This window comes from Oryctolagus cuniculus, chromosome 4 (genome assembly GCF_964237555.1).
Source record: "Oryctolagus cuniculus chromosome 4, mOryCun1.1, whole genome shotgun sequence".
NCBI classification, from domain to species: domain Eukaryota; kingdom Metazoa; phylum Chordata; class Mammalia; order Lagomorpha; family Leporidae; genus Oryctolagus; species Oryctolagus cuniculus.
In genome coordinates, this window is record NC_091435.1 from 147,424,805 (window position 1) to 147,450,216 (window position 25,412).

The 25,412-nt window shown below is 55.6% G+C and overlaps 1 protein-coding gene across 1 annotated transcript in view; it reads left to right on the forward strand.

Moving 5' to 3' along the window:
• SLCO2A1 (solute carrier organic anion transporter family member 2A1) overlaps positions 1-25,412 on the forward strand; it is a 74,059-nt gene that overhangs the window by 18,514 nt on the left and 30,133 nt on the right. Inside the window, exons 2-3 of the mRNA XM_002716257.5 lie at positions 12,507-12,644; positions 15,608-15,770. Coding sequence (XP_002716303.1) covers positions 12,507-12,644; positions 15,608-15,770 — 301 coding nt within the window. The remainder of the gene's footprint in view (positions 1-12,506; positions 12,645-15,607; positions 15,771-25,412) is intronic.

Consider the following 25,412-nt stretch of genomic DNA (forward strand, 5'->3'; position numbering starts at 1 on the left):
CAGGCAGGGGCCAGTGAGTGGAGGGAGCGCCTTGTAGGACATCTAGGAAAGTCCCCAAGGGGAGGCTACAGAAGACCGTGTCTGGGCAGGTCCAAGAACAAGCAGAGGTGATGGAGAGAGGCGAGCAGGAGGGAGCCTTCTCAGACGAGCAGCAGGTGCCTCTGCCCCTGTGCTGGCTGGAGATGACCAGAGAAGACCCAGCAGATGACCTGACCCCTGCCCTCCTGTTGCTTCCTGGAGCTACGAGCTGGGCAGGAGCCAGAGCACAGACTTCTGCCCACCTGAAGACAAAAGACCCTGCTGGGACCAAACCCAGCGTGCTGGGAGCTGCGAAACAGGCTCTGAGCCCTGGCTCTCTGCAGAGTGAGAGCTGAGGTGTGCTGGAGCTCTGTGCAGTGCTGGTCCCCTGGTCTCCTGGAGTCCCGGGCTGCTTGAGCCTGTGGAGCCCTCTTGGCAGCTGTCTCTGGGGCTGTTTCAGGGAAGCTTTGCGTTCTGCTGAAGCGTGCCCGTGTGCAGAGTCCTGAGGCTCCAGCCTCAGGGAGGAGGAGCAGAAGGGAGTAGGGACAGGAGACAAGACACCTTTTGGGGGCTGCAGTGTTGCTCGGGGAGCACCAGCACTGCGGCAGCCCCAGAGGAGACTTATTTCAAGACCTTGCATGCAGCCAGTGGTTCCCATTTTCATCTGGGGATGGGCCCTTGGGTTCCGCAAGCTCCAGAAGGGGCCCTGTCCTTTCTTTCTGTTGAGAGGCTGGGGTGTTGGCGGAAGTGAGGCTCTTGCTTCCTGGAACCTTTAGTGATTGCTCCCAAGGTCACGGCCAGGCAGCCCCCTGCTCCCCCTGGCTCAGGTCTGTGACTCAAGTTGTCACCAGCTCTTCCTAAGTCTGGAGAGCCCTGGTCTTGCTGCCCTGGTGGGCAAGAGGAGGTGGGCTTCTCTCCCTGTCCCCTTGCCCCCCACTGCCCTTTCTCTCTTGCTCTCTCGCTTTCCACCCTCCGTTCCCACCTCCCTCCCTTCCTCGCTCACTGGCCTCCTCCCTTGGTGTCCCTGCCTGACCTGCCTGGCTGTGCCTCCACACTCCCAGTGCCTCCTGGATGCCTGTGCTTGGCCTCCTCCAGCCCCAGGGCCTCCCTGAAATGCCCCCCCGCCACACACAAGACTCCTTGGCCGTCAGCCATAGCCTTCCCTGTACCTCTTTCCTGCCGGCGCTCGCTGGCTACTGCTGCTGCCTGCGTGAGGCTTTTCTGCCTGCCCCAAGCCTTGCAGCAGCCTCCTTGCTGTCTGTCCTGTGGCGGGCCAGCTTTCAAAAGGGTGTGGTAAGCCTTCTACCTGCTCAGATGGCTTTGGAGGTGGCCTGATGGTCCCTCTAGGGCACAGTTCCCTTTCTTGACCTGGCGTCCTTCTCCCACCTACACCAGACTTTGGCACATCAGCGAGGTCTTTTTTTTTTTTTTTAAAGACATTTATTAATTTGAAAGTCAGAGTTACACAGAGAGAGAAGGAGAGACAGAGAGAGAGAGAGAGAGGCCTTCCATCTGCTGGCTCACTCCCCATTTGGCCGCAATGGCAGGAGCTGCACCAAACTGAAGCCAGGAGCCAGGAGCCTCTTCCGGGTCCCCCATGTGGGTGCAGGGCCCAAGGACTTGGACCATCTTCTCCTTTTTTCCCAGGCCATAGCAGAGAGCTGGATCAGAAGTGGAGCAGCTGGGACTCAATCCAGTGCCCATATGGGATGCCAACACTGCAGGTAGTGGCTTTACCCACTATGCCACAGTGCTGGCCCCACCAACCAGTTCTCCTACTCCTCGTCTTGTCTTCAAGTCCTCCTCAAAAGCCCAGCTCCAGGGTGGACATGGGGCCCAGTGGCTATGACTCTGCTTGGGCTGCCCACATCCCATTTGGGAATGCCTGGGTTCGAGTCCCAGTTCTACTTCCAATTCCAGGTCCCTGCCAATGTGCACTCTGGGGTGACTGGAGCGCTTAGGTCTCTGCCGTCCACATGGGACGCCCCAATTGAGTTCCTGGCAGGCTTTGACCTGGTCCCACCCTGGCTGTTGTATTTAAAGTGTAAACTGTCAGACAGAAGAAAGTCTCTCTTTCTTCCTCTGCCTTTGCCTTTCAAATAAATAGCAGATACTTAAAAATCTTTAAAAACCCCAGCTCCATCTGTGTGTCTCCAGGGATCCCCCCTGCCTATGTCCCGAGCCCCTCCGGCACCATCGCTTGTGCTGCTCCTCTAGCACCTGCCATGTGGCCCAGCAAGCTGTTTCCATTGCGTGTCCTTGTGCGTCATCTTGTTAACAAACTGCCAACACCCATGCCCTCTGTCTGTGCCTTCCCTCGTGGCAGGCGCCTGCTCGCCCAGCTTTCAGCACCTGCTGCTGCGGCTCCTGCTCCACACCTGGGAAGCTTTGCCCTCAGACCTCCATGGTGGCTCGGAGTCAACCAGCTGTGTTGTAGCTTACCAGGAGGTCTTCCTGGGGCTGCAGCTGCTGGGGCACTGAGCCAGCACGTGGCGGGGGGTGGGCCCAGGCCACCCGGGACGGGGTCCCCTGGCTGAAGGCTCTTCCCCGTGCTGCCAGGGCCCTAGCTTATTCTCTGGGTGACTCACCAGCGTACCCCTTTTCATGCTCAGAACAATGAGTGTCCAGTCTCCTGTCTGCTAAAAAGGCAAGACCAAGAGTCAAAACGGGGTCCGTGCCTCCCATGCTCCAAATGTAGATGATTCTGTGGGGAGCTGGCCCGGCGTCATTCTGAACAACGTGAAAGAATCTGCTACTTTCCACCCCTCCCGAACTTGGTGTTGTGGTTTTGTTGTTGTTTGGAAGATCATGAACACAGTAGAAGGGAGAAGGGAGAGAGCTCTTTCTACAATGAATTGCCAATCAGATTTGATCATTTTATATCGCCACTCCCTTCTGGCGTGCGAGTGCTGAGTACTTGGCACCCGTCGCTGGCATTCCTCCTTTCCCTTTGATATAGTCACTTGGCATCATTGACCCACGGGCTGCTCTTCCTCATGAAAGCGCCCGCTCTGCCTTGCTGGAGGCAGGCGTGCTCCGGCTGCCAGGACCGCTGCGGGGCTTCAAACGCTCACGGTGGCTGTGAGCGCAGCCTGTGCTTGGTGCCCTTAAGCAGCAGTAGAGGATGTGCAGCAGGACAGTCCCTGCCACCAGGATGATAGAAGCTCAGCAAAGGAGGGGCTGCAGGGAAGACCCTCCCCCCACCCAAGCAGACAGAACAGCCCCTCCCCAGAGACTCTGAGGCCGTGGGTGTTTGACGTGGGCCGTGAATTTGCTGCTCGGCTGCTGATGACCAGAGACTGAGTCTAAGTGGCTTGGGCTGGTGGGACGTACAGCCAGAGCAGGAGGCGGGCAGGGCAGCAGGAGGGTGCCGTGCTCGCATGCTTATCTCAGGGCTGGGAGCTGCTGCGAGCTTTGCCAGCTCTGCTGTCCCTGTGCAGAAGAGCAGGCTGATGTGGCCTCCATGCGTGATGCCACCCCTGCAAAGTAGCCAGCAGGCAAACTCAGCCGTCGGGGAGCAGGTGGGCATGGACTGAGAGGGGCCCGTGGGGCTTCTGGGACGCTGGTAGTGAGCTACCTCCTGACCTGGGTTCCTTCCCTCAGGCGTACCCAGATTGTGAGATTTTCAAGCTGTGCCTTGGTGATTTATGCGCTTTCTAAATGCATGGTAGACGTCAACAAAGCGTCTTCAAAGGATGACTGCGGCTGTTGGTTAAAGAAGAGAGGGGCAGGAGAGCAGCCTGGGCAAGGGAAGCAGCTGGGAAGCAGTGATGGAGGTCAGGGGCGAGCTGCTGGGCACTGGGACTGGGGTGGCAGAGGAGACGGAAACAGAGGGTCCAGCCTTGGGCTGGAGAGAGAGGCCCCGGGCGTGAACTGGAATGGGGAAGCGGCAGTGCAGGCAGCTGTGGTGTCTGGGCGTGGGTCTGAGGCACTGGCAGGAGCTGTAGCTGAATGTGGGAACGCATTTAGTGCAAGGCCTGGGGCTGAGAACTGGGAGACCAGCATCAAGTGGGGAGATAGAAAAGGGCTCCTCTCGGGGTCCCTAAGAAGGAGCAGTCCGAGGAAGTGCGAGAGCGCTGGGATAGAAGGAGCTATCCCAACCAGTGAGGAGGCCCTGGGTGGTGCCGCACGCTGCGGGGTGTGGTGGAGGTGGCGCTAGGAACTGGCAATGATGGTGGAAACCATTGCAGTGCCCCCTCCTTCCCCCGACTCTGCGTGGTGAGCCGCATGGCGGAGTGGTGGGGTGGCGTGGTGTGTGTTGGCTGCTGGCAGCCACCAGTGAACCTGAGCGACTGTGAAGCGCCTCTCCGGAGCCTCGTTTTCCTCGTTATGAACATAAGGAAGCACGTTAGATCTTGGACTGCGCTAGGACTAACTGTACTCCGCCAATATTTACTGAACACATGTTCTGTGCATGCAGACAAAGCAGTGACCAGAAGGGACAGAGCTAGGCAAGTAAATAAATAAGCAAGACGATGAGAAGCCATCACCCCCCACCTTCGGGCCCGGGGTCCCTCCCTGCCTGGCCAGTCTCCCTGGGCTCAGCCGCCACTGTGCTCGGTTTTTGCGACACCAGCTCACCCATCCCTACTTTCTCTCTACAAAACTAACTTCCCTTTCCTTGAAGGCAGGAAGGGAAGGGCTTCATCTTCAAACCCTTCCGGGAGATGAGAAAAAACATTGACATCCCATCTGGTTACCCGAACAAAGAATAGGAAGAAGATAACACGGTGAGGTTTCCACAGTCTTGCGGCTGGAATGTTCTTTTCCTGCCACAAATGGATTCAAAGCAAGTTCCCCAGGGGTGCCTCGCTTCAGCCCAACCAAGGGCTCCCAAGCCAAGTTCCCCAAAGACGAGATGGCACTTGCTCTCCACCGAGGTGAGCTTGGCTTAAAACGCACACATGCACACACACACACACACACACACACACGAGGCTTTAGGAGTTTCTGAAGAAGGATTTAGACGCCTATCTGTATAAATTCCAAGGCTAATTTTGTTTTTCTGGGAAATCCTGAGCTGTGTGTTTCACACTAATCTGACAACTTTATTGAGTCTCGCATGCTTATGCTCACGTCTCATACCTGCCAGGATGGTCTTTCCAATCTGTGACCTCTTTTTCTGTGACTTCGTTTTTTTTTTTTTCTTTAAGATTTATTTATTTATTTGAAAGTCAGAGTTACACAGAGAAGGAGAGGCAGAGAGAGAGAGAGAGAGAGAGAGGTCTTCCATCCACTGGTTCACTCCCCAATTGGCCACAAAGGCTGAAGCTGTGCCAATCCGAAGCCAGGAGCCAGGAGCCTCTTCTAGGTCCCTGACTTGGGTGCAGGGGCCCAAGGACTTGGGCCATCTTCCAGTGTTTTCCTAGGCCATAGCAGAGAGCTGGATCAGAAGTGGAGAAGCCTGGACTCGAACTGGCATGCATATGGGATGTCAGCACTGCAGGAGGCGGCTTTACCCACTACGCCACAGCGTCGACCCCTCAATCTGATTTCTAAGGGCTGGAGCCTGTGCCATCTCTCACCCTCTGCTTTTCCAAGTCTCACACGTCTACTCAGCCTCCCTCTGCCTTCCCCGTTCTCGGGTACCTGGGAAAGAATCAGAACAGCCCTAGACAACCCCAAGAGAGTGCCTGAGCACTCCGGGGATTATCAGGAGCCAGGAGCCTGGCTACCTCCCTTCCTGAGCATGTACACGGCCATGGAAACCTGCGCTTTGTTTTTTTCCTGATCGTTCTTGTCTTTGTACCTCTGAGGGTCCCCAGGGCCCTGATATCTCAAAATCCAGTTTTTCCATAAGCTCATCCTAACCTAAAGTAGAAAAACGGGCTATAACCCCAACCCCACCAGCTTCTGAAGAGTTGGACTTCCTGCGATCCTTTGGTTGTATCTTGTACAGTGCCTTTCAGGTGTGACTCTTTATGTAAGTCGAATATTCTAAGCTAAAAGAATAAAAGTCCAAAAAGCCCGGTCTGGTGCAGCCCCATCAGGCCTCCTGGAGCCGTGCCTTGGCCCTGGCTTCCGTGCCTGCTGGGGTTTCCTGTGGCCTCGGCTGAGAGCAGACAGGCGGGTCTTCCCGGGCCTTGGGGTGGATTTCCTCAGTGGTCAGGGAGCCCTGGCAGACAGCAGGTTCCCTCTGTGGGTAGTGCAGTGAGGCCATCAAGGGGGCACCAGCGGGAAGCAAGGGGCATGCGGGCAGCCTGGCCAACCGACCCCTGGCCGCTCCCTTCCAGGCAGGGCCCTCGCCCTGCTCCCCAGCCCGGCTGCTTCCCCCTGAAGGAAGAAGGAAGCTGGGAGGGAAATCAAAGTGTTGCTTTTAAACTCCTGCTCGTTTTTCTCTTTCCCATCAAAGGCTTGCTGGAGTTCACGATACTGCTAATAATACCGGCAGTACCTGTTACCATGGCTGCTGCGGGCACCACCCACTCTGACCCCGGCCCGGCTATTTTGAATCTCGGGACTTTATCTCAGACAGGCATTCTTCCTGCAGGGGAACAGAGTTGATTTCCCGAATCATGTCTTAAAAGAGACGCTCCCCTTTGGGGCAGGGGCCAGGGTTTTGCATCCAAAGCCACACCCTTGCAGGAGCTGCAGGAGGCCTGTGGGCTGGAGGAGGCCCTCCTAGCCAGGATGTGTCTGATCTGTGCATGCTTCCCGTCTTCATCTGGGGGTACAGGGAGAAGGACCCTGCTCGCCCCTCCAGCTCTCTGCTGGGCTCCCAGGAGCCACCCCGAGTCCCTCCTTCTCCCCAAGTGCATGCATCTCGGCAACACTGGGTCGCTCAAGGCCAGGAGTCACTCTTCTGGGTTCACTTCTTTTTTCTTTTTTTAAGTTTATTTATTTATTTAGGAGCGCCACAGAGATAACTTCCATCTACTAATTCATTCCTCAAATGCCTATGACAGGCAGGGCTGTGCCAGGCTGAAGTCAAGAGCCAGGAATTCCATCTGGGTTTGCCACAGGGAGAGAGCAGGGACTCAGGTACCTGAGCCACCATCCCCTGCCTCCCAGGTGCATTAGCAGGAAGCTGAAGTGGAAGCAGAGTGGGACTCATGATCCCCATGAGAGATACACCAACCACGCGGAAGATGCTAGCCAGAGAAACAGGGCACCGGGATGCAGGAATGCAGCGAGGCGAGAGGAGGCATCTGGGTAGGCTTTGGTTGGACAGTCAGGTCCGCTGACACAGACAGTCCCTGACTTACAGTGATTCAATTTAACATTTGTTTCTACTGCACCCACACAACCGTTCTGCTCTTCACTTCCGGTATAGAATTCAATCAATGCCGTGAGAAACGCAGCACTTTGTTCTAAGAGGCTTTGTGTTAGACGGCTTTGCCCAGCTGGGGGCTGGGGCAGGTGTGCTGAGCATGCCTGAGTCGAGCCAGGCTAAGCCACAGCGCTCAGTAGTTCAGCTGTATTACATGCGTTTTCAACCCAACAGTCGCTTCGCTGGATGTAACCCCACCGTCAGTCAAGGAGCTTCTGTGTGTACTGTTTGGAGCTTTTTCCTTTTCCCATGGAATGGCAGGGACAGAATCAGGAAATAGACCGGGTTTCTAACTCCAGGCTTAAGTGGTGCTGCAGGTCACACGTCGTGGGACATCTGTTCTTGCACCACCAGCAGAGAAGTCAGATTACTTGGGGGGTAAGAGGAGGGAGTGGAGGAAGCCCCGCTCACTAGCATCCACCCAGTGGCCCGCACTCCCTGGTACCATCCTCGCCACAACTCAGGTGGGATCCTGGCGCCCATTTCTATTGGGGGTCGCATTGCGTCGCTGAAGCTCACACCCTTCCTCACTCACAGAGCCAGGGCTTGTTTGGATCCCATCTCCAGACTGTCAGAAACCAAAGCAGTGTGTTGCCTCCATGATAGTGAGTGTGGGCTGCCCCAGCTAGCACACCTTCTCGTGTCCTACCTGTGCATCTGCAGGTACCCTCACAGCGGTGTTCTCGAGGCGTGGCCTTCTGTCCGGGCGTTCTTGCTCTGTCTCCATGCTGGCCAGGTAGCAGGTACTTGTCAAGGCTGAGTAGCCCGGCTCCAGGATCCTATCCACAGAGAGTAGTGTGTGAGGACAGTGGCTGGGGCTCCGAGTGACCCTGGCCAGAAACCCCACTGGACCTGCCTGCCCACTGCTTGCTGTCTCCTTAGCATCTTCCCCCTGCCCACAGCCCCGTCTCTGCCCCTTGCTCCAGGGCCCAGGTCCCTGCCAGTGCTGCCACTCGGCTGGGCTGCGGTGGCTAATGACAGGTGTGAGGGGTGGGGGAGTTGGGAAGGTGCCAGCTGGCTGTGGCCGGAGTACCCAGCCCAGCAGCCTGGGGAGGAACTGGAGCCGTCTGTGTCTGTGCATAGCAGAAAGAGTAAAGGCGTTGTCTTTCTGGGAAAGAGTGGGGACAGATTTCCTCTCCTCTGTCCCCATCTTCCTGTCGTGAGCCACAGGGGAAGTGGGCAGCTGCCAGGTCGCTCCTGCTGGCTCAAGATTGAGTTGACCAGGAGAAGACGGGAACACACACACACACACACTCACAAACACACGCCCTGTTCCAAAGCTGCCCTCGCTGTCCCCTCTCCATGCATACTCGTCCTCCGAGGGCCCTGGCTCCATGCGTAGCATTCACCTCTTCCTCGTCCCCAGACTGCAACACAGCCGCTTCCTTTCTTGCATGTAGGCTCAGTTGAAAGCCTTGTCAAGTCAACCTCCGCAGGCTCCCGTGATCTGGGTCCTCCCTACGTGACCGTGCCCCTCCAGGCCTCGGATCCTGAGCTTCTCGTCTCTCTCCGGACTGTCATGACAGCCATCACTCCTCTGCTGAATGCTGTGCTTGCTTTGGGAGGCCTTGGTGCAGGAGTCAGCAACAGGGGGCTGGCGTTCTTGGAAGCAGCCTTGAACTAGACACACAACGGAGCCATGTGCTGGGCAAGGGTCCTGCCGGAGGGCAGGGGAAGCTGGCCCTGCCGGCTGAAAGCAAAGGCAAAGACGTGGTGTGTGTGCTCTGGGGCACATTGAGCGTGTACCTTTGGTGGCGTTTGAAGGGCGAGGTGTGTGGCAGCCACTAACGCTGCCTGTTGGAGCAGCCCAAAGCTTAGCTTGCTGACAAACCCATAGTCTGTCCAGGACTCAGCGGGGTTCACTCATTTCTGCTCTGCTTGGCATCAGGGGTGGGGCTGGCACCACCTGAAAGCTTGCTCAGTAACACGTCTGACAATGGATGCTGGTTGAAAGCTGAAAGCTCAGATGCAGGTGTTGGCGGAGCACCCACAGGGGGCTTCTGTGGGAGGAAGAAAGACCGGGCTTCCCTACGCCACTTGAGGTCTGGGTCCCAGGGGTCCTAAGAGAGGAAGATCCTCTACCCGTCTTAGGTCCAAGCCTCAGAAGACACCTGCTTCCCTCCCCCACTGACTGAAGCACGTAGCTAAGATTGGCCCACATCCAACGGGAGAGAACGCAGGCTCCACCTCGTGATGGAGTGTCGCTGTCACATGGTGGACGTGCATGTGGGAGGCATGGCTGTCTTTGCAAGATATGGCTGGCCTCAACAAGAGGCAGGCAGGGTGCAGGACCTGTAGCCTCATGGATATCACACCCAGGGCATTGGTTTTTGTCTTGTAGGAAGCGGGAGCTGGTGGGAAGTGCTGACTGGGGCGTGAGCGGGTGCATCTGTGCTTGTGTGAGCGTTCTCTGGGGTGGTTGGGTGGAAGATTTGGAGGGGGCAGGCAAGACCTATGGTGTCGCTCCCCCTCTTCGTGGAGGAATGACACAGGACCCTGCGCTGTTCTTTTGTCTGCTTGGCCCTTCCCGGGTTTGCTGCTGGTTCTTCCCGGGTTGGCTACCGACCCTTCCACCTCCGTGGAAGGGCGGTTCCCCCTGCCACTTTCCCCACTTCCGCGGGGGAGCGGCACACCGCTGGCCGGCTCTCTCGGGGGCTGCACAGGTGTTCCTTCAGATAGATGTTCCCTCAGATGTTCCTGGTGCATGTTGTCTCTCTCCTCCTTTATAGTCCTCTTCACCAATCCCAACTCTGCTACCCACACGCCGAGTACGCTGCTCTCCTCCAATCAGGAGCAGGTCCTACAGTTTATTGGTTGAACTGGAGGCAGCTGAGTAGAAGCTGTTTCTTCCTCTCCCAGCGCCATATTGTGGGAAAGCAGATGCATAGAATAAGTCTTAATTCCAGTAACAGTCTAGTCCGAGTTGCTCCCCACACTATGGCAGGGGGGATGTTGCAGAAATCCGTGGGAGCCAGGGAAGGGGCCTGAGCCGAGGCATACACCTGGAGGTACGGCCTCGTGCAAGGCGTGCTGAGATCACAGGTCCCAGCAATGGGGTGAATGCTGGGGGCGAGATGGCGGGGCCCCTAGCAGAATTCTCAGTGAGAGTGAGGGCGGAAGAAAGACAAAGAGGAGTTGTTTGTGGGGGAAGAGAACGAGTCTCGTTTGGGAAGCGGTTAGGGATCTCGGAGTGTCCGGGTGGACTTTCCCTAGCAGAGTGAGATGGACCTCAGCGGAAAGCACTGGGGAAGGTTCTGGGTGAGAAACGGAGCTGTGAGCGTTGCCATCCTCGGCACGGTGGGATTGCCCGGGAACAAGCGCAGGATGGGCGTGTGTCCCAGAGGAGGCCGCGGGCTGTTTGGGGGTGGGGGTCAGCCTCTGAGAAATGGTGGGAGGAAGAGGCTCCGGCGAGGCCCCGAGACGAAATCGCTTCCTTCCTGAGTTCAGCCCGGGCCGCGGGCGACTCCCAAGTGAAGGCGCTTTGATGCCCAGCGCTGGGGAAGACGATCGGACATTGGCACGTCCCAGTCCGTGGTGCCTGACGTCCTGTAGCCCAGTTCACACACTGGTCCTTTCTTTTCTCTCATGGGCCAAACTCTTACAAACTAGAGGATTTCTGTGATCATTTCACCTCTTCCCTTAATCCCTCACATATACCCTCTGCACGCAGCGTGTGTCCCCTGCTCCCATAATTGAAGCCCAGAGGCCACTGGGGGACATTTTCCAAATGACTCAGGTGGGGAATCTTCCTGCACCTGTTTTGATTCTCTGGGTCTGGGCTTGGGTGTGTCTCAGGGGCATCCCTGGCTCCAGCATCCCCAGTATTTGCAATCAAAGCTAAGGACCACTGACCTAGCCCAGTTACTTTGCAACTAGGGAGACCAAGGGCCCAGGAAGGTGGACATGGCTGAGGTTGCTCTGCTGAATGGGAGACAGGCCCAGCCCTGGCCTGCTGCAGGCATCTCCCCTCAGCCCACACATGCTTACTTCTTGGGGTCACCTCTCTCGAGCTTCATCTCCCTGTTTGTGCAAACAGCCAGGGACAAAAATGCCTTTCTCACAAAATGTGAACATTGGAATGTATGAAATAAACTCAGTGGGGGCTGTGAGGGGAGGTGGGGCATGGGAGGTGGGACACAACTCCACCTGAGTGTGTGTGTTGGGGGGGTGGTTTCCTTCGGACACTGGAGAGGAGTGAGGTGGCCGTGGCCCGAGGTCAGGCAGCAGTCTGGAGTGGCATCCAGGTTCACAGGTGTGACGAGCATGGACACGAGTGCTGGGCCTGCTGGAAGCACCTGCTGGCCTCATCAAGTCTCTGGCCCGGCAGGTGGGAGACCCCAGTGCCTAGGGTGAGGCCCCTGAGAAGGAGATGGGCTCAGCTCCAGGAGAAAATAGTAGAGGTGGAGCCCCAGGTGCTGTCCAGAGATGCCAGCCCCTCAGGGAAGGGAAGAGCTCTGGCCCTCTGTGAAATGTGACCACCACTCTCCCGACCTCGAGAAAGAGCTGTGAGCCCAGGAGGCCCAGAGCTCAGCCACTCAACTCCTCCCCTGCCCTCCCTGCTGTGTGTCTGTGCCCTTCAGCCACGGAACTCGTGTATACTTGGTGCCACAGCACAAGGAGTGTGGGTGGCGTGGGACTCAAAGACAGATGGCTCTGGGAAGGGGATCGTCCCTCTCGGGGAGCAAGCACCATCAGCGATGCTGCCGTAAGAGCCGAGATATCCCCATAGGAACAGCTAACAGCCTTGTGAGGGTGTGAGGGGGACACTATTCCAAACCAGCTGGGCTGGAGGCCACACCATGGGTTTCTCACTGAGACATCAGAGCCAGGCCCTGGAGGGTGGTCCTGGGGCTGGAGGACAGGTTCGGTATGGCCTGGGGCATCAGCGGGGCAGGGGGGTGGCACAGAGGGGACAGGCAGCAGCTAGGGAGCAGTCTAAGCCGGCAAGTGCCCCAGAGGCCTGGCTGAGCACAGGTGCCTTTCCCTCAGGGTGGCTTTCCAGCCCTGTCCTGTGGTCTTACTGGGCCATTTGTGCTAACAGTGGTAAGAACACAGCAAAGGTAGGAAAGCTAACATTTCCAAGTGTTTCCTGTAGGGTGAGCACCTTGTGAAGTCAGGGTGAGGAGCCCCACCTGGCTGCTGGGCCCCAGCAGGGGAGGCTGGGAGGAGAGCAGGGCTCACGGCGCGCGGAGCTCATGTCCCGTGTGTGTTCTCGCAGATGTTCGTGCTCTGCCATGGCCTCCTGCAGCTCTGCCAGCTCCTGTACAGCGCCTACTTCAAGAGCAGCCTCACCACCATAGAGAAGCGATTCGGGCTCTCCAGTTCTTCCTCGGGTCTCATCTCCAGCTTGAACGAGGTAAGTCAGGCTACTGACCCATCAGACCCCATGGGGTGCACCTCCCTGGCCATAGGACCTGGGATGTATGCACGGGGGCCAGGGAGTGGGCGTAGCAGAAGCAGCTGCAGCTCCTGGGGCTCTACCTGTGCCAGGCACTGAGCTGACAGCCTGTGAACAGGTGCTCTGCTCATAGCCACCGGACAGGTAAGGATACTGAGACTCGGCAGGACACGTGCATTGGCCCAAGTATGCAAGGGGAGCCCCAAGCCTGGGCATCTCCTGTCTCCTGAGGCTTGTAGGGACTGTTGGCGTTTAATAGCCTTGACAGCTGGATGAGGTCAGATCTCTGTGATGCCCCCAGCAACCTGGCTGGCCCTGGCATGCAACACGAGTGGCTCAGTCGCAGTTGTCTTTCCTCCAGCGTTCAGACACAGCCTCTGAATCATTCTCAACACGATGTTCTAGCCCCCTCTGCTAATCACAACCAAAAGCTTGCTGATAAGGTGACTCCTGTCTTCCACCTCAACCCAGATAAGAGAACCCTAGGATCTCATGAAGCTTGTCCCTAGGCTTGGAACAAAAACATGGGCCCAGGAACAACTGCAGTTTGCACGGGGCAGGGAGCACCTAGCTGGGACTTGTTGAAGACAGGGTGTTGATTAGGCAAATATTTGCCCAGGGCGATAGTTCAATCAAAATGGGGGAAAATATCCATGCAATTTATCAGGAAAGAAGAGAGAGTGTGGGAAGCCACAGCTAGCCCAGGTTTATTCAGAAGGAGAAAGCCTGGGAGGGGCTCACTCCCAGGGGAACCCACGGTAGAGAGAGAGCCCCCTCCCTTGCAGACTAGGGGTTTATAAAGTCCAAAGTGGCGGGAAGGGACTGGGGGCTCTGCACTCTCTGGGAGCTGCTGAGATAGCGGGAGAGCCTGGGCTCGCTGTAAAGGTCCTGCAAGATCACAGTGCGAGTTGAGGCTGGTCTCTGGGGCTGAGCTGCTGAGCTGGGGGAGAGAGCCTGGGAGGAGTGCGGAAAGCTCAGGCCGACAGCTGGATTCTTCAGATAGTGGTGTGTCCAGCAGTCCAGGCAGGGCAGGGCTGGTCTTGGCAGGGCGGGGCTGTGTTAGCAGAGCAGAGACATGGGGGCCTGCTCGCTGTATGTAGGTGAGAGGTCAACACAGATCTAAGGCTTTATGTCCTTTCCCTCAGATGGACTTTTTGAGACTCTGACTTTAGATCATGCCATGGACATGATGGGAGAGGGACGTGGTGGGTGAGAGAAGACAGCTGCAGGCCAGGGCCAAGCAGACACGGCAGGTGGGAGGCCTGGGGGCTGCACATTCTGCCTGCCTCCTTCCATGCTCCCTGGGCCTGTCTGGACTGAGACATCAGAAGGGCAGGGCTGTGTCACAGATGCAGTTTGTGACAGCTTTCTGTGGTCTCCCAGCAAGGCCACTCCAAGGCTGCAGGTGCTGAGGCCCTAGATCCACTTCTCAGCTAGATCACTGGATTTGAAAAAGCATCCATTAAGGGAGCCTAGTTCTGGAAAAGGGCTCCACTGCCAGAGAACAGCCAGCCTCAGCGGTCAGACATGTTGGGGTCCCAGGGGAGCCTGGATGGAGCCCACCACCCTGTCCTTCCTGCTGATTTCCGTGGGGGTAGGGGCCTTCGCCATCCCTCACACAGACTTTCCAAGCCAGCCCCAGTTAGCATAGCAAAACCATGGGGAGACAGGACATTTACAAACTCCGTGAACCTCAAGAGCAGAGCTCTCCTTCCAGGCACAAGTCCCAGAAGGTCACAGAGCCGCCTCCGGCCGAGGCTGGAGCAGGTCTCTGCTCGGGCCAGGCCCCCGCCTTGCACACCTGCTCTCTCCCCTCCTCTCGTGGTGGTAGCTTCTTCCTCCTGGCCCTGCGGCAGCAGTGGTCTGCTCAGCAACTGTGTCCTCTCCCCCAGAAAACCTACCATGTACTCATCCATCCATTCATTAGTTCAACAAGTATTTAATGAGCGCCAACTGCATGCCGGATACACTCTCAGTCTTCCTGGCTGCTCCCTCCCCCTCTTCCCGAACGTACAACGTTGGGTGTTCCCAGGAGACAGGAATGAACAGACACAGATCTCTGCCCATGTGTCCTTCTGAAGATAAATAAATAAGATCCATGATAGTCCAAATGATGACACATGCCGGGAAGCAAGATAGAGCATTGGAGGGGAAGGGGTGGGGCACAGTGATGGGACTGGCAGTGGGGTTGACAGGCGTTTGTAAGTGCAGGGATCAGGGAGGCTTAGTGAGAAGCCGCCCCTCAGCCAGACCTGGAATTGCTGACCCATGTAGGGCGCCTTGTGGACTAGCCCAGGGCAGAGAATGCCTGTGATGTGTCCAACAACAGCTGGAGGCAGAGTGGCGGGGCTGGGGGGGGGGGGAGAGGAGAGGACAGCAGATCAGAGAGCCAGCAGGATAGGGCCCCCAAGGCTCTGGGGAGTGTTTGCAAAGAAATCCCAGCTCATGCCACCTCCTACCCAACCCCATGGACCTGGGTAAGTGACGAAATATTCTGAACCCCAGCTTGGTCATCTATAGAATAAGGGTTGTGGCATGGCTAGATGAGAAACTGACTACAAGCCGGAGTCCTTGGATTCAGGAGCCATCCGGGATCGGAGACTTCTTTGGATTTCTGTCTTGAAGGTTTAGTCCCAGGAAGGTTGAAGGGCAGGCTGGGAGCTCTGCGTGGTCTCTGGATCCTTCGCTTGGCCTGCTCTAGAAGACAGAGGCTGGCGACAGTCTCTGTCAACAGAGGGGAAGCTGAAGCTGCCCGTGATGGCCCAGTGCAAGGCTGGCACTGCAGCTCTGCCTGGGCCCCAGCTAGCCTGCACAGCCTCTCCCCATCTCTGGTTGTCCTGGAGCAGGTGTGCTCAGCTGTCCTCTGTGCATGGGTAGGACAGGAACTCTGCTCTCACTCAGCCCCGCTGCTCTCTCCGCAGATCAGCAATGCCATCCTCATCATCTTTGTCAGCTACTTCGGCAGCCGGGTGCACCGTCCACGGCTGATCGGCATCGGGGGTCTCCTGCTGGCTGCTGGTGCCTTCGTCCTCACCCTGCCGCACTTCCTCTCGGAGCCCTACCAATACACCTCGGTCAGCGTCGGTGAGTGGCCCCCAGCCCCGTGTCAGGGTAAGGAATGAGCAGGTGGATCTCCGAGTTGGTGGGATGAGAATGGCAGATGCCATGGTGGGTTAAGCTGTCCTCTCCCGCCAGGAAGTTTCTCTGGCTTTGGTTCTATTTCTCCCCAAAGCCCATGGCAAACTTGAAACCTGCTGGAGGAGGTGGAGCTATGGAGAGACGACCTGAGCCCTGGCTCACTGGGGAAAGGGCGAGCGTGCAGCCAGGCTCGCATCCCGGCTGTGACTCCCTGTGCTCCATGCCAGGCTTGTAAGCAGCCGTGCTTGGCTGGGAGAGAGCGGAAGCACAGGTCACAGTGAGAACTGTGGCTGTGTCTTCACTTGGCATCATTCTCGGGGCCAGGGTGCTCTCGTTCTAGCATCTCATCCGACGCCCAGTGAGGCAGAGAAGAGCTATGCGGACTTGATGCTCGCAGGTGTCCAGCAGCTTCCCCAAGGCCCAGTGAGTTGGGGAGAGGGAGACTCGAGTCTCCTGCTGCTTAGACGAGTGGTGCTTGGGGGTACCAGATCTCTGGGTTGCAGCGAGATGTCCTATAGCAGGGAGAGGTAGGTGAGCCTGCCGCACGCTTCACAAACAGTTTTCACACAGTGCTGAGTTGCCTGGAAAGAGTTCCTTTTTCCTTAAAAATTATTTTATTTCTTTATAATATGAAAAATTTCAAAATAAAGCCAATTAAAATATACTTAAAGTCGTATGTATATAAATGTTGCCATTTTGGGCCGGCGCCGAGGCTCAATAGGCTAATCCTCCGCCTAGCGGCGCCAGCACACTGGGTTCTAGTCCCGGTTGGGGCGCCGGATTCTGTCCCGGTTGCCCCTCTTCCAGGCCAGCTCTCTGCTGTGGCCAGGGAGTGCAGTGGAGGATGGCCCAGGTGCTTGGACCCTGCACCCCATGGGAGACCAGGAAAAGCACCTGGCTCCTGGCTTCGGATCAGCACGCTGTGCTGGCCGCGGCGGCCATTGGAGGGTGAACCAACGGCAAAGGAAGACCTTTCTCTCTGTCTCTCTCTCTCTCACTGTCCACTCTGCCTGTCAGAAAATAAATAAATAAATTAATTAATTAAAAAAACCCATTCCTGTAAGGCTGGATAACATTCCACGGACGACGACGTTTTGTTTATGCATCCGTCTGTTGGTGGGCGCTTGGGGTGATGGATGCCTTTATTCAAAAGAAATGAGACATCGCCTCCCCGCTTCTTCCCCAGAGGCAGCCACAGGTCCACAGTTGCTGTCTCAGGCCCTTGCTTGCTGTGTTCTTTCCCCACTTCCAGTGCCCTGTTTTTTGATCCCCACTGATTTGGAAGTTAGACATTATAAGCTATCCCTACATTTTAAATTGTTAAAAAATTACACGGTAAAATGGACCTCCTGCTGTGGGTGATGTACAGTCCTACACATCTTCACCCATGTATAGGTTTATGTAGCCACCAGCCCAGGCAGCATGGAGGCCAGCAGTTCCATCCCCCCAAGAACTCCTCCATCTCCATCATGCTGGCCCTTTATGCTACACGCTCTCCCTGGCAACCACACTTATAAATGGAAACACAAAGACCAGCACATGCCTCTGGAAGTCTTCCAAGTTGCGGTGTCACTCAGTAGCTCATTTCTTTTCCTGCCGTGTAGCAGCCCACCATAGGCATTCACCTACCAAAAGCCATTTGCACTGTCTCCAGCCCGTCACTGTTATTAATGGAGCTGCTCTAGATATCTGTGGACAGGTTTTGGGGGGAACGCAAGTTTACGATGTTGAACGTTGTTTAAGGTGTTTATTTGTCATCTGGAAGTCCTCTTTGGTCAAAGTCTGTCCAAGTCTTCTGCCTCATACTGAATCTGAGTTCTCACAAATGCTAGGCACAGGTTCCGTATTGGCTATGAGAGTTGCAGATACTCCCTCCCAGTCTTTAGCATATCTTTTTACCTTCTTTTAGTGGTGTTGTTTGCCAATAACAAGTTCTGGATTTTTATTAAGTCCAACTTATCATTATTTTTCTTTTATGGGCCATGCTTTTGGTGCCACAGTTAAGAGCTCTTTGCATAATCCCAAGTCAGGAAGACTGTCCTCTGTGATTTTCTAGAGGTTTTATATTTACATTTAGATCTGTAATTCGTTTGGAGCTAATGTTTGTAAGTTCTTTAACATTTTTTAATATGAATGGCAAATTGTTTCAGCATCAATTGTTGAAAAGACTATTTTCTCAAGATGATGAATGTCCATGTTTTCCAAGATAACACAATGAAGACCCTAAGATGTTCTCTTCTCCCATCGTCCATGACTGTTGACAGTACTTTAGTTCCATGGGTCTTTTTTTTTTTTTTTTTTGACAGGCAGAGTGGACAGTGAGAGAGAGAGACAGAGAGAAAGGTCTTCCTTTGCCGTTGGTTTACCCTCCAATGGCCGCCGCGGCCAGCGCGCTGCGGCCGGCGCACCGCGCTGATCCGATGGCAGAAGCCAGGAGCCAGGTGCTTTTCCTGGTCTCCCATGGGGTGCAGGGCCCAAGCACCTGGGCCATCCTCCACTGCACTCCCTGGCCACAGCAGAGAGCTGGCCTGGAAGAGGGGCAACCGGGACAGAATCCGGCGCCCCAACCGGGACTAGAACCCGGTGTGCCGGCGCCGCTAGGCAGAGGATTAGCCTACTGAGCCGCGGCGCCTGCCAGTTCCATGGGTCTTAACCTCGGCATAGTGGCAACTGTTATGAACTATCATATTGTTGTTTATAAATAGGTCAGTGGTCTAGTTTCTTTGTTCACCACTGCTTCGTGCACTTTACCCACCCTGATGATTCCATTTCCTTTTTCCTGGAGTGCGTCCTTTAGTGTTCCTCTCAGGTGAGCCCATCGGGGAGAATGTGCCGGTCTTACCCTTGCTCTCATGGTCCAGCTACAGATGCAGTTTTGAAGGAGTGATTGTTTGGAAAGTTCTAGATCTCTGACTTCTGGCATCTCCTGGTGGAACTGGGTCTAATTATCCTCTCTAGTTAGGCAGTAATTCCACCTACATCTACAGGGCGTGCATTTTGAGACCTGCAGTGGGTATCAACCCTCAGATAGAACCAGTCCCTGTATATGTGTGTGCTGTTTCCTCCTATATATGCATGGCCATGGTAAGGTCTAATTTCTAAATTAGGCACAGTAAGACAGTAACATCAACCAGTAAGAATAAAGAGCAACTATAAAAATATACAGTAAAAAGCACATTTAAAGCTTGTAAGTTGTTGATTTCTGGAATTCTGTGTTGACTACTTTCAGACATTGGTTGACTGCAGGTAAGGGAAACTGTGGCAGAAGGGGTGGCTGCTGTGTTTCAGGTTTCCCCCTTCTCCATTGCTCTGCATGTCACCATAGGCTGAGTACAGACTAATTCTTCTGGATCTGATCAGAAGTTCAGTGTGCTGTTCCTTTTGAAGAGTAGGTTTTTTTTTTTTTTAATTCTGAAAAACTCAAACAAAAATGCATCTCATAGCACACACCTTTGCTTTCTCTACCCTTTCCTCTAAAAATACTTCCGTATACACGTTGGTCATTTTTGTTTCTGGGCTTCTTGTCTCTTAACCTTACTTTTGTAGTTTTCAGTGTGGTGTGTCATCTGGATTCCTCTGTGGTGTATCCTGGGTGATTTCCTTAGATTAAGTCTTTCTGTTCACTTAGCCTCTCTCTAGCTATGGGAATCTGCTGTCTCATCCTCCCTTACGTTGTAAATGTTAATGGCTTCATATATTTTGCTAATTTCTGAAAGTTCTTAGGAGTTTTTCAAATCTGCCCGACTTTCTTGGTTTCTTGGTGTTTCCTTATTCTGTCCGTTTCTCTCTGATGTCTTTAATTATTTTAAATGTATGTGTCTCACGGTCCTTTTCAGGTTGTTCCATCAGCTCAAGTTCTGAGAGTGTTAGTGCTCCCCATGTTTTGTGTCTGCTCGCTCTTGCTTGTAGTGGCTGAGTCCCTGTGTATTCCAAGGCGTTTGCCCACTGAGCCATTTGCCATGGAATTTTTTCCCCTGTAGAAAATCGTATGAAGTCAGGGTGGGGGAACAGCCCTGCAGAGTGTTTTCTTTTTCTTCAAAACATTTATTTATTGAAAGTCAAAGTTACACAGAGAGAAAAGGAGAGAGAGAGAGAGAGAGAGAGGTCTCCCACCTGCTGGTTCACTCCCCAATTGGCTGCAACGGCCAGAGCTGTGCAGATCCAAAGCCAGGAGCTAGGAGCTTCTTCCAGGTCTCCCACATGGATGCAGGAGCCCAAGGACTTGGACCATCTTCTACTGCTTTCCCAGGCCATAGCAGAGAGCTGGAACAGAAGTGAAGCAGCCAGAACTCGAATCGGCACCCAAATAGGACGCCAGCACTCCAGGTGGAGACTTTACCTACCATGCTGCAGCGCTGGCCCCTGCATAGTGGTTTTCTGTGTGCATTTACTTGGCTCCTGGGGGACATTATTGCTTTGGAGCTAATTTTATGTTAATGTACTAGCATGAGGTGTAGTCACACTGGTTTTTAGAGAAGTAGGAAGAGTCCTTGGTTTGGGAATGAGTAGCAGTGAGAGGCCAAGTTCATAAATGCTCCTCTGTAGTCCACTGGAGTTGAAGGAGTCTGAGGATGGAGGAGCCACCCAGGGATGTGCTAGGGGAATAGTTGATTCCAGTTTGCTTGAATACCAGGCTCTCTTTTTGATTTTTTTAAAAATGCATTTTTTTTATTTAGTTGAGAGGCAGAAAGAGCTCACTTCTGCTGGTTCACCGCCTGAATGCCTACAACCCAAAGCTGAGAACCAGGAACCCAAGTCCTTGAAGCATCACCTGCTGCTTCCCAGGGTGTGCATTAGCAAAGAGCTGTAATTGAGGACAGAGCCAGGGCTGGAGCCCAGGCAACCCCAATTTTAGGATGCAGGTGTCCCAGCTGGTATCTTAACTGCCTGGCCAAAAGTCCGCCCCCAGGCTCTCTTTACAGTCGAACGTGGAGACCAGGTTTATGAGATGAATCACCTGGAATGATGGTGAGAATTCCTCTGTAGGTGAGACCTGTGGTGGACAGAGCTAGGTGGCTGGAACGGGAAAAGAATGGGGCAGGAGCAGGATGCCTAATGGTACGGCGACTGCTGGGGTCCGGGCATGGAGATCTTGCCCACCTTGCCATAATGTGCCTGTGAACTGGACGTATTCCCACAACTGCATTGTGGTCTTGGATCTGTTGGACGGTGTAAGGACAGAGTCTGGCTTCCAAGGAGTAGAGAAAGGAGAGCCTCCAGCCTAGGGGTCCTGCCTGTGCTTCGCCGAGTCCAATAGCCGCTCGGAAGGAGGCAGGAGTCTCTCAGACCCAAGTCCCTGCCCTTCCCCGCCTTGGGATGGCCGAGCTAATGAAATCAGCAAGGGAGCCCGGGGCGCTGGGGCCAGGCCGAGGGGATGGCTTCCTGCCAGACACCACACACCACGGCCTGCTCAGCCTGGAGGGCTGGCTCCTGTGGCCTGGGCCCACATCCTGGTGTCGTTAGCTTTGCACAGAGCAGCACGGGAGGGTGGTTAGAGATGGGTTTCACTGGGGCAGTCACTCAGATCGGAAAACACTCCGCCTGCCTGGCCTTGACTGCAGTCCTATTAGCCAAAATGCCCCGAGGAAGACAGAGGGGCTGTGAGAAGGCCCGCCGCTCGCCTCAGGGCTGTGGGGGTACCCACAGGCCAGGAGAGGGGGCTGCACAGTTGGTTGGGTGTCGCCCATTTTATTGGTGCTGATTCTAATGGCAGAAATAGGGCACAGCCGGCTCAGGCTGGGATGGGAACAACAGCTGGCAGTGTTCAGGGCTGAGCTACCTTGGGGCATCTTCCTGGAGACGGTGGGTGGGCTGGGGAGGACTGTGGCCCAAAATCCAGCTGGGGCTGTGTACCGGGCACCAGGGCAGCATGGGAGTGTGCTGTGCTAATGTGTGCAAACCAACACAGTCATGCAGCCTCAGTTCATGGGAACTGCTTGCCACGTGACTCCGGCTTCAAATGCATTCCTATGGGAACTTTAGTTCTGAGTTATGCAAGGTTGTCAGGAACAAACGCATTGCATGCAGTGTACCACCCCGCACGGCTGTGCGGCTCAGCCGTCTCCTGGGGGTGGTAGGGACAATACATACGGGATGCTGAGTAAACCAGAAGATCCTCCAGAAAGCTCCCTGCGCCCTGTGGAGATCTGGGGTCTGGCAGCCTTTGGCTGTGGGCTGGGCAGCCAGCAGGTATCTGAAGGTAGCCTCTCTCTGGTCTTCACCCCAAGTGCTCTGCTCTGGCCTGGAGTAGGACCCCTCCCTTGGCAGGTCCCTGCTGCATCCTCACATGTGAGGCCGTAGGACGTCTCTCGGGAGAGCCTGGTGCAGGTTGGTACGATGGGTAAAGCATGCACTTTGGTGTTCACGCCCCATCTCATTGGCCGAGTCTCCTTAGGTGAGCTACTTCATTTTCTGAGCCTCGGTTTCCTTACCTGTAGAATGTGGACAACAGCACTTCACCTGTAGTGTGTTCAGAGAGTCAGGTTAAAAATGAAGTCGTGTAGGTCAAGCACTCGCCTTGCTGTCTGCCTGTGCGTGGGTGTCTGAAATCTGTTAGTCGTGAATAAGCCCCCCCCCCCCCGGACTTTTTATCATGTATCCATTGCCGACTGCTAGAGTGAAGCGGCTCCAGAAATGAGCATGGGAAATGAAGACTAGCCATGTGTTTTAGAAAAAAAAAAATAAAGTGAAGAGTTGGACAATGTGGAAGTCACGGAGACCTTTAACAGCTAATTGCTAATTTCACAAAGGCCACGCAGGCATTTATGGATGTTTAGATTTTCTAAATGTCAGTGGGGGCCGGAAATGTGCCCTGGCGCCTTCAGAGAAAAGTCTCGCTGCCCAGCCAAAGCCTCCAAGACCACTTCTGCAAGGCGGGGAGCTCTGCGCGGGCGGGAACTGGGCCGGCAGGGACCAGCACTCCCAGGAGATGAGAGCAGCGTCTTCGGGGGAAGCCGAGGCTGGGAGGAATCCGTGGAACCCGTGAAGGGTCTTGGAGCCGAGCCGGGCGGGCAGACAGGAAGAGTCACCTTCCAGTTCTCTGTTGCAGAAGTCGCCAGCTCCTCCCCTCCCCTCAAGGCTGAGTGGTCAGCTCTGTTTTAAGGGCAAATCAGAGCCCTCTCGGCTTGGCAATGCAGCCAAGGTGCCCGGATCCCCAGAGGAGGCAGGGAGGGATATCCTGCTCGCCTGTGCCCCCCACCCTTCATGGAGCCGAGGTGCTGGCTCTGCCCAGACACCTCCCGTGGCCCCCAGGCCCGAGGTGGGCACCCCTGGGCACATCTGGATGGCCGCCACCCAAGGGGCGGGAAAGCAACAGGCGGCTGCTTCCTCTCGGAAACATAAGGACTTTTCAGAATTCAGAGCTTGCGTGGGCCATGGAGAGGAGAAACAGCAAAGGGAAGTGAGCACGACACAAGATCAACCCCACACCAGGACCTTGGCCGTTGCCGGAGAGGCAGGCTGGCGCCTCCGTGGAGCCCCTTCCTGGCCTGGGGCTGGGGGAGGAGGGGGCTGAGTGAGGGCACTCCCTACCCCAGCCCTGCCCAGACAGGAGCTCGGCCTCGCCTGTTTCTTGCATTGTGCTTTTCTGAAAGCTCTGGCTGCAGGAAGATTTGGCTGCAGAAAGAAAGGACCGGGGCAAATAGCTCCAGCTTGCCCAGCATAGGTGTCCGTGGGAGCCAGCTCTGAGGCATGGGCTGCAGATGCTCCCGCAGACAGCTGGTCAACCCATGGCCACGTGTGTTCCAGTGAAACCTACTGACACAAGCAAGCTGGGACTGAATGTAGCCCCTACAGTGTCGTTTGCCAACCCCCGGACCGGACTGTTCTCCAGACCTCTGCCAGGCCCACTTCCGCCCCAGGGAACTCAGAACCCAGTCTTGGGCTGTGGAGACTGCCTTGGGGTGGGTGGTGTGGATCGCAGGAGTGAGCCCCTCCTTCTCTCCCTCGTGGCATTTCCTAGATCTCCCTGAATGCCGTCTGGCTCTTCTCCACTCTCAGTCCCGGGTCCGCTTCGAAGAATCACTCAGCACAGCGCCACACCCACTGCTGTGGGAAGAGCCTTCCCTCTTGCTCACGAAATCAGGCTGCAGGCCTTGGGGGTGGGGGGCGGGGTGCAAGCTGCCCGGGTCCAGGCAGGTGCCCTCAGGGTGGGCTTGCTGGGAAGAGACAGGAGCCTCTTGACTGGATCTGTGTGTCCTGGGCGCCGCAGGCTGGCGTCGTGAACGTGCGGTCGGAACACCAGGGACTTGGCCCGTCTCCTTTGCTGACCAGTGGCTGAATGCTTTGCGTTAGAGGAGAGCTTCCTAGTTCACCCCCACAAGATTCGTTCTCCCTGGTCGGAATGAGCCAGCCAAGCCCTGGGTCTAATTCCTCGCTCCTGCCGACCGTCCCATCCTCCCAGAGTCCTTTGCGGGGCTGGAAGCCGTCCCCCTGTTTCTGCCCCGTCCTTGACAGCTGTGTCAAGCAGCACACACTTAGGGCCGCCTTCCTTCCTCGCGGACCGCTGGCCCACGCCGGGTGCACCTGGGGCCCGTTCTCCCTGGGGGCCCTCCAGCCGCGTGGCCCCTGTCTTGTCCAGCAGGGTAACATGACAGGCTTTGTCGGCGTGCTTCCTCCTGTCGAGGCACGCCACATTCAGGCTTCCTGCCGGCGAGGAGTCCGGCTGGCAGAGGAAATGATCGTAGTTTGGTATGACCGGCTTGCGATGAACTCATGTTGGCTCAGCTCGCCGCTTTTTTTCCTTCAGAGGTCCTCCTCAGCCTATCGAATAGCTCTGTGATCAGTGAGTTCTGCTCCTCACCCACCGCCCCGAGACTGTGCTAATGGGGCACACATCTCTTTGGCTGTTAAAATTAAAGGGCTTCAGGCTGCCATGCTGCTCAGCCAGGAATATTGTCCCCTCCCATCCATTAAAGAAACGGCTTTAAGCGTCCTGCTGATGCACCTGGGAAGGCAGCAGATCACAGCCCAAGGACTCTAGCCCTTGCCAGCCATGCAGGGACCGGGATGGAGTTCCTGGCTCCTGGCTTCTGCTGGCAGGTGGAAGGTGAGCGGGAAGGGCCGAGCTTTGGAGGGTGGTGCACATCAGGGCTGCCCTCTCACACCCACCTCATCTTCATCCTTCATTAGAAGGAGGCATTTCCCCAGGGCCCCTCTGCACCACAGTAGCTGTGTGGGAAGGGGTTTCCATGCACAACCACAGAACTGCTCTCGAAAACTCAGGCTGCGGGGCAGAGCAGAGGAACACTCTCCCTCCAACTGCCCGAGCTCACTCTTCCCGTGCGGATGGAAAGCTGACCTGGTGCCTCCTTCGTCAACACCCATCCATTGCCCATGACCCACGCTGACCTTCTTAGCTCTGGTTTCTGGACCCGGTCCCCATGTCCTTGAAAGCCTGGGTGAAACTGCCCGCCTCCAGGCTTCTGTCACCCCCTTCCCACTGGAGTTTCTCAATGTGACTTATCTCTTTGGGTGAAAAGTGATTTTGCTGCAGGATCACTATGCCCCAGGATATAACACAGCCACGGCTTTTTGATTCTTGTAAGAATATTGCAAGTTGGGCATACTGTATCACTTATCACTGGATCT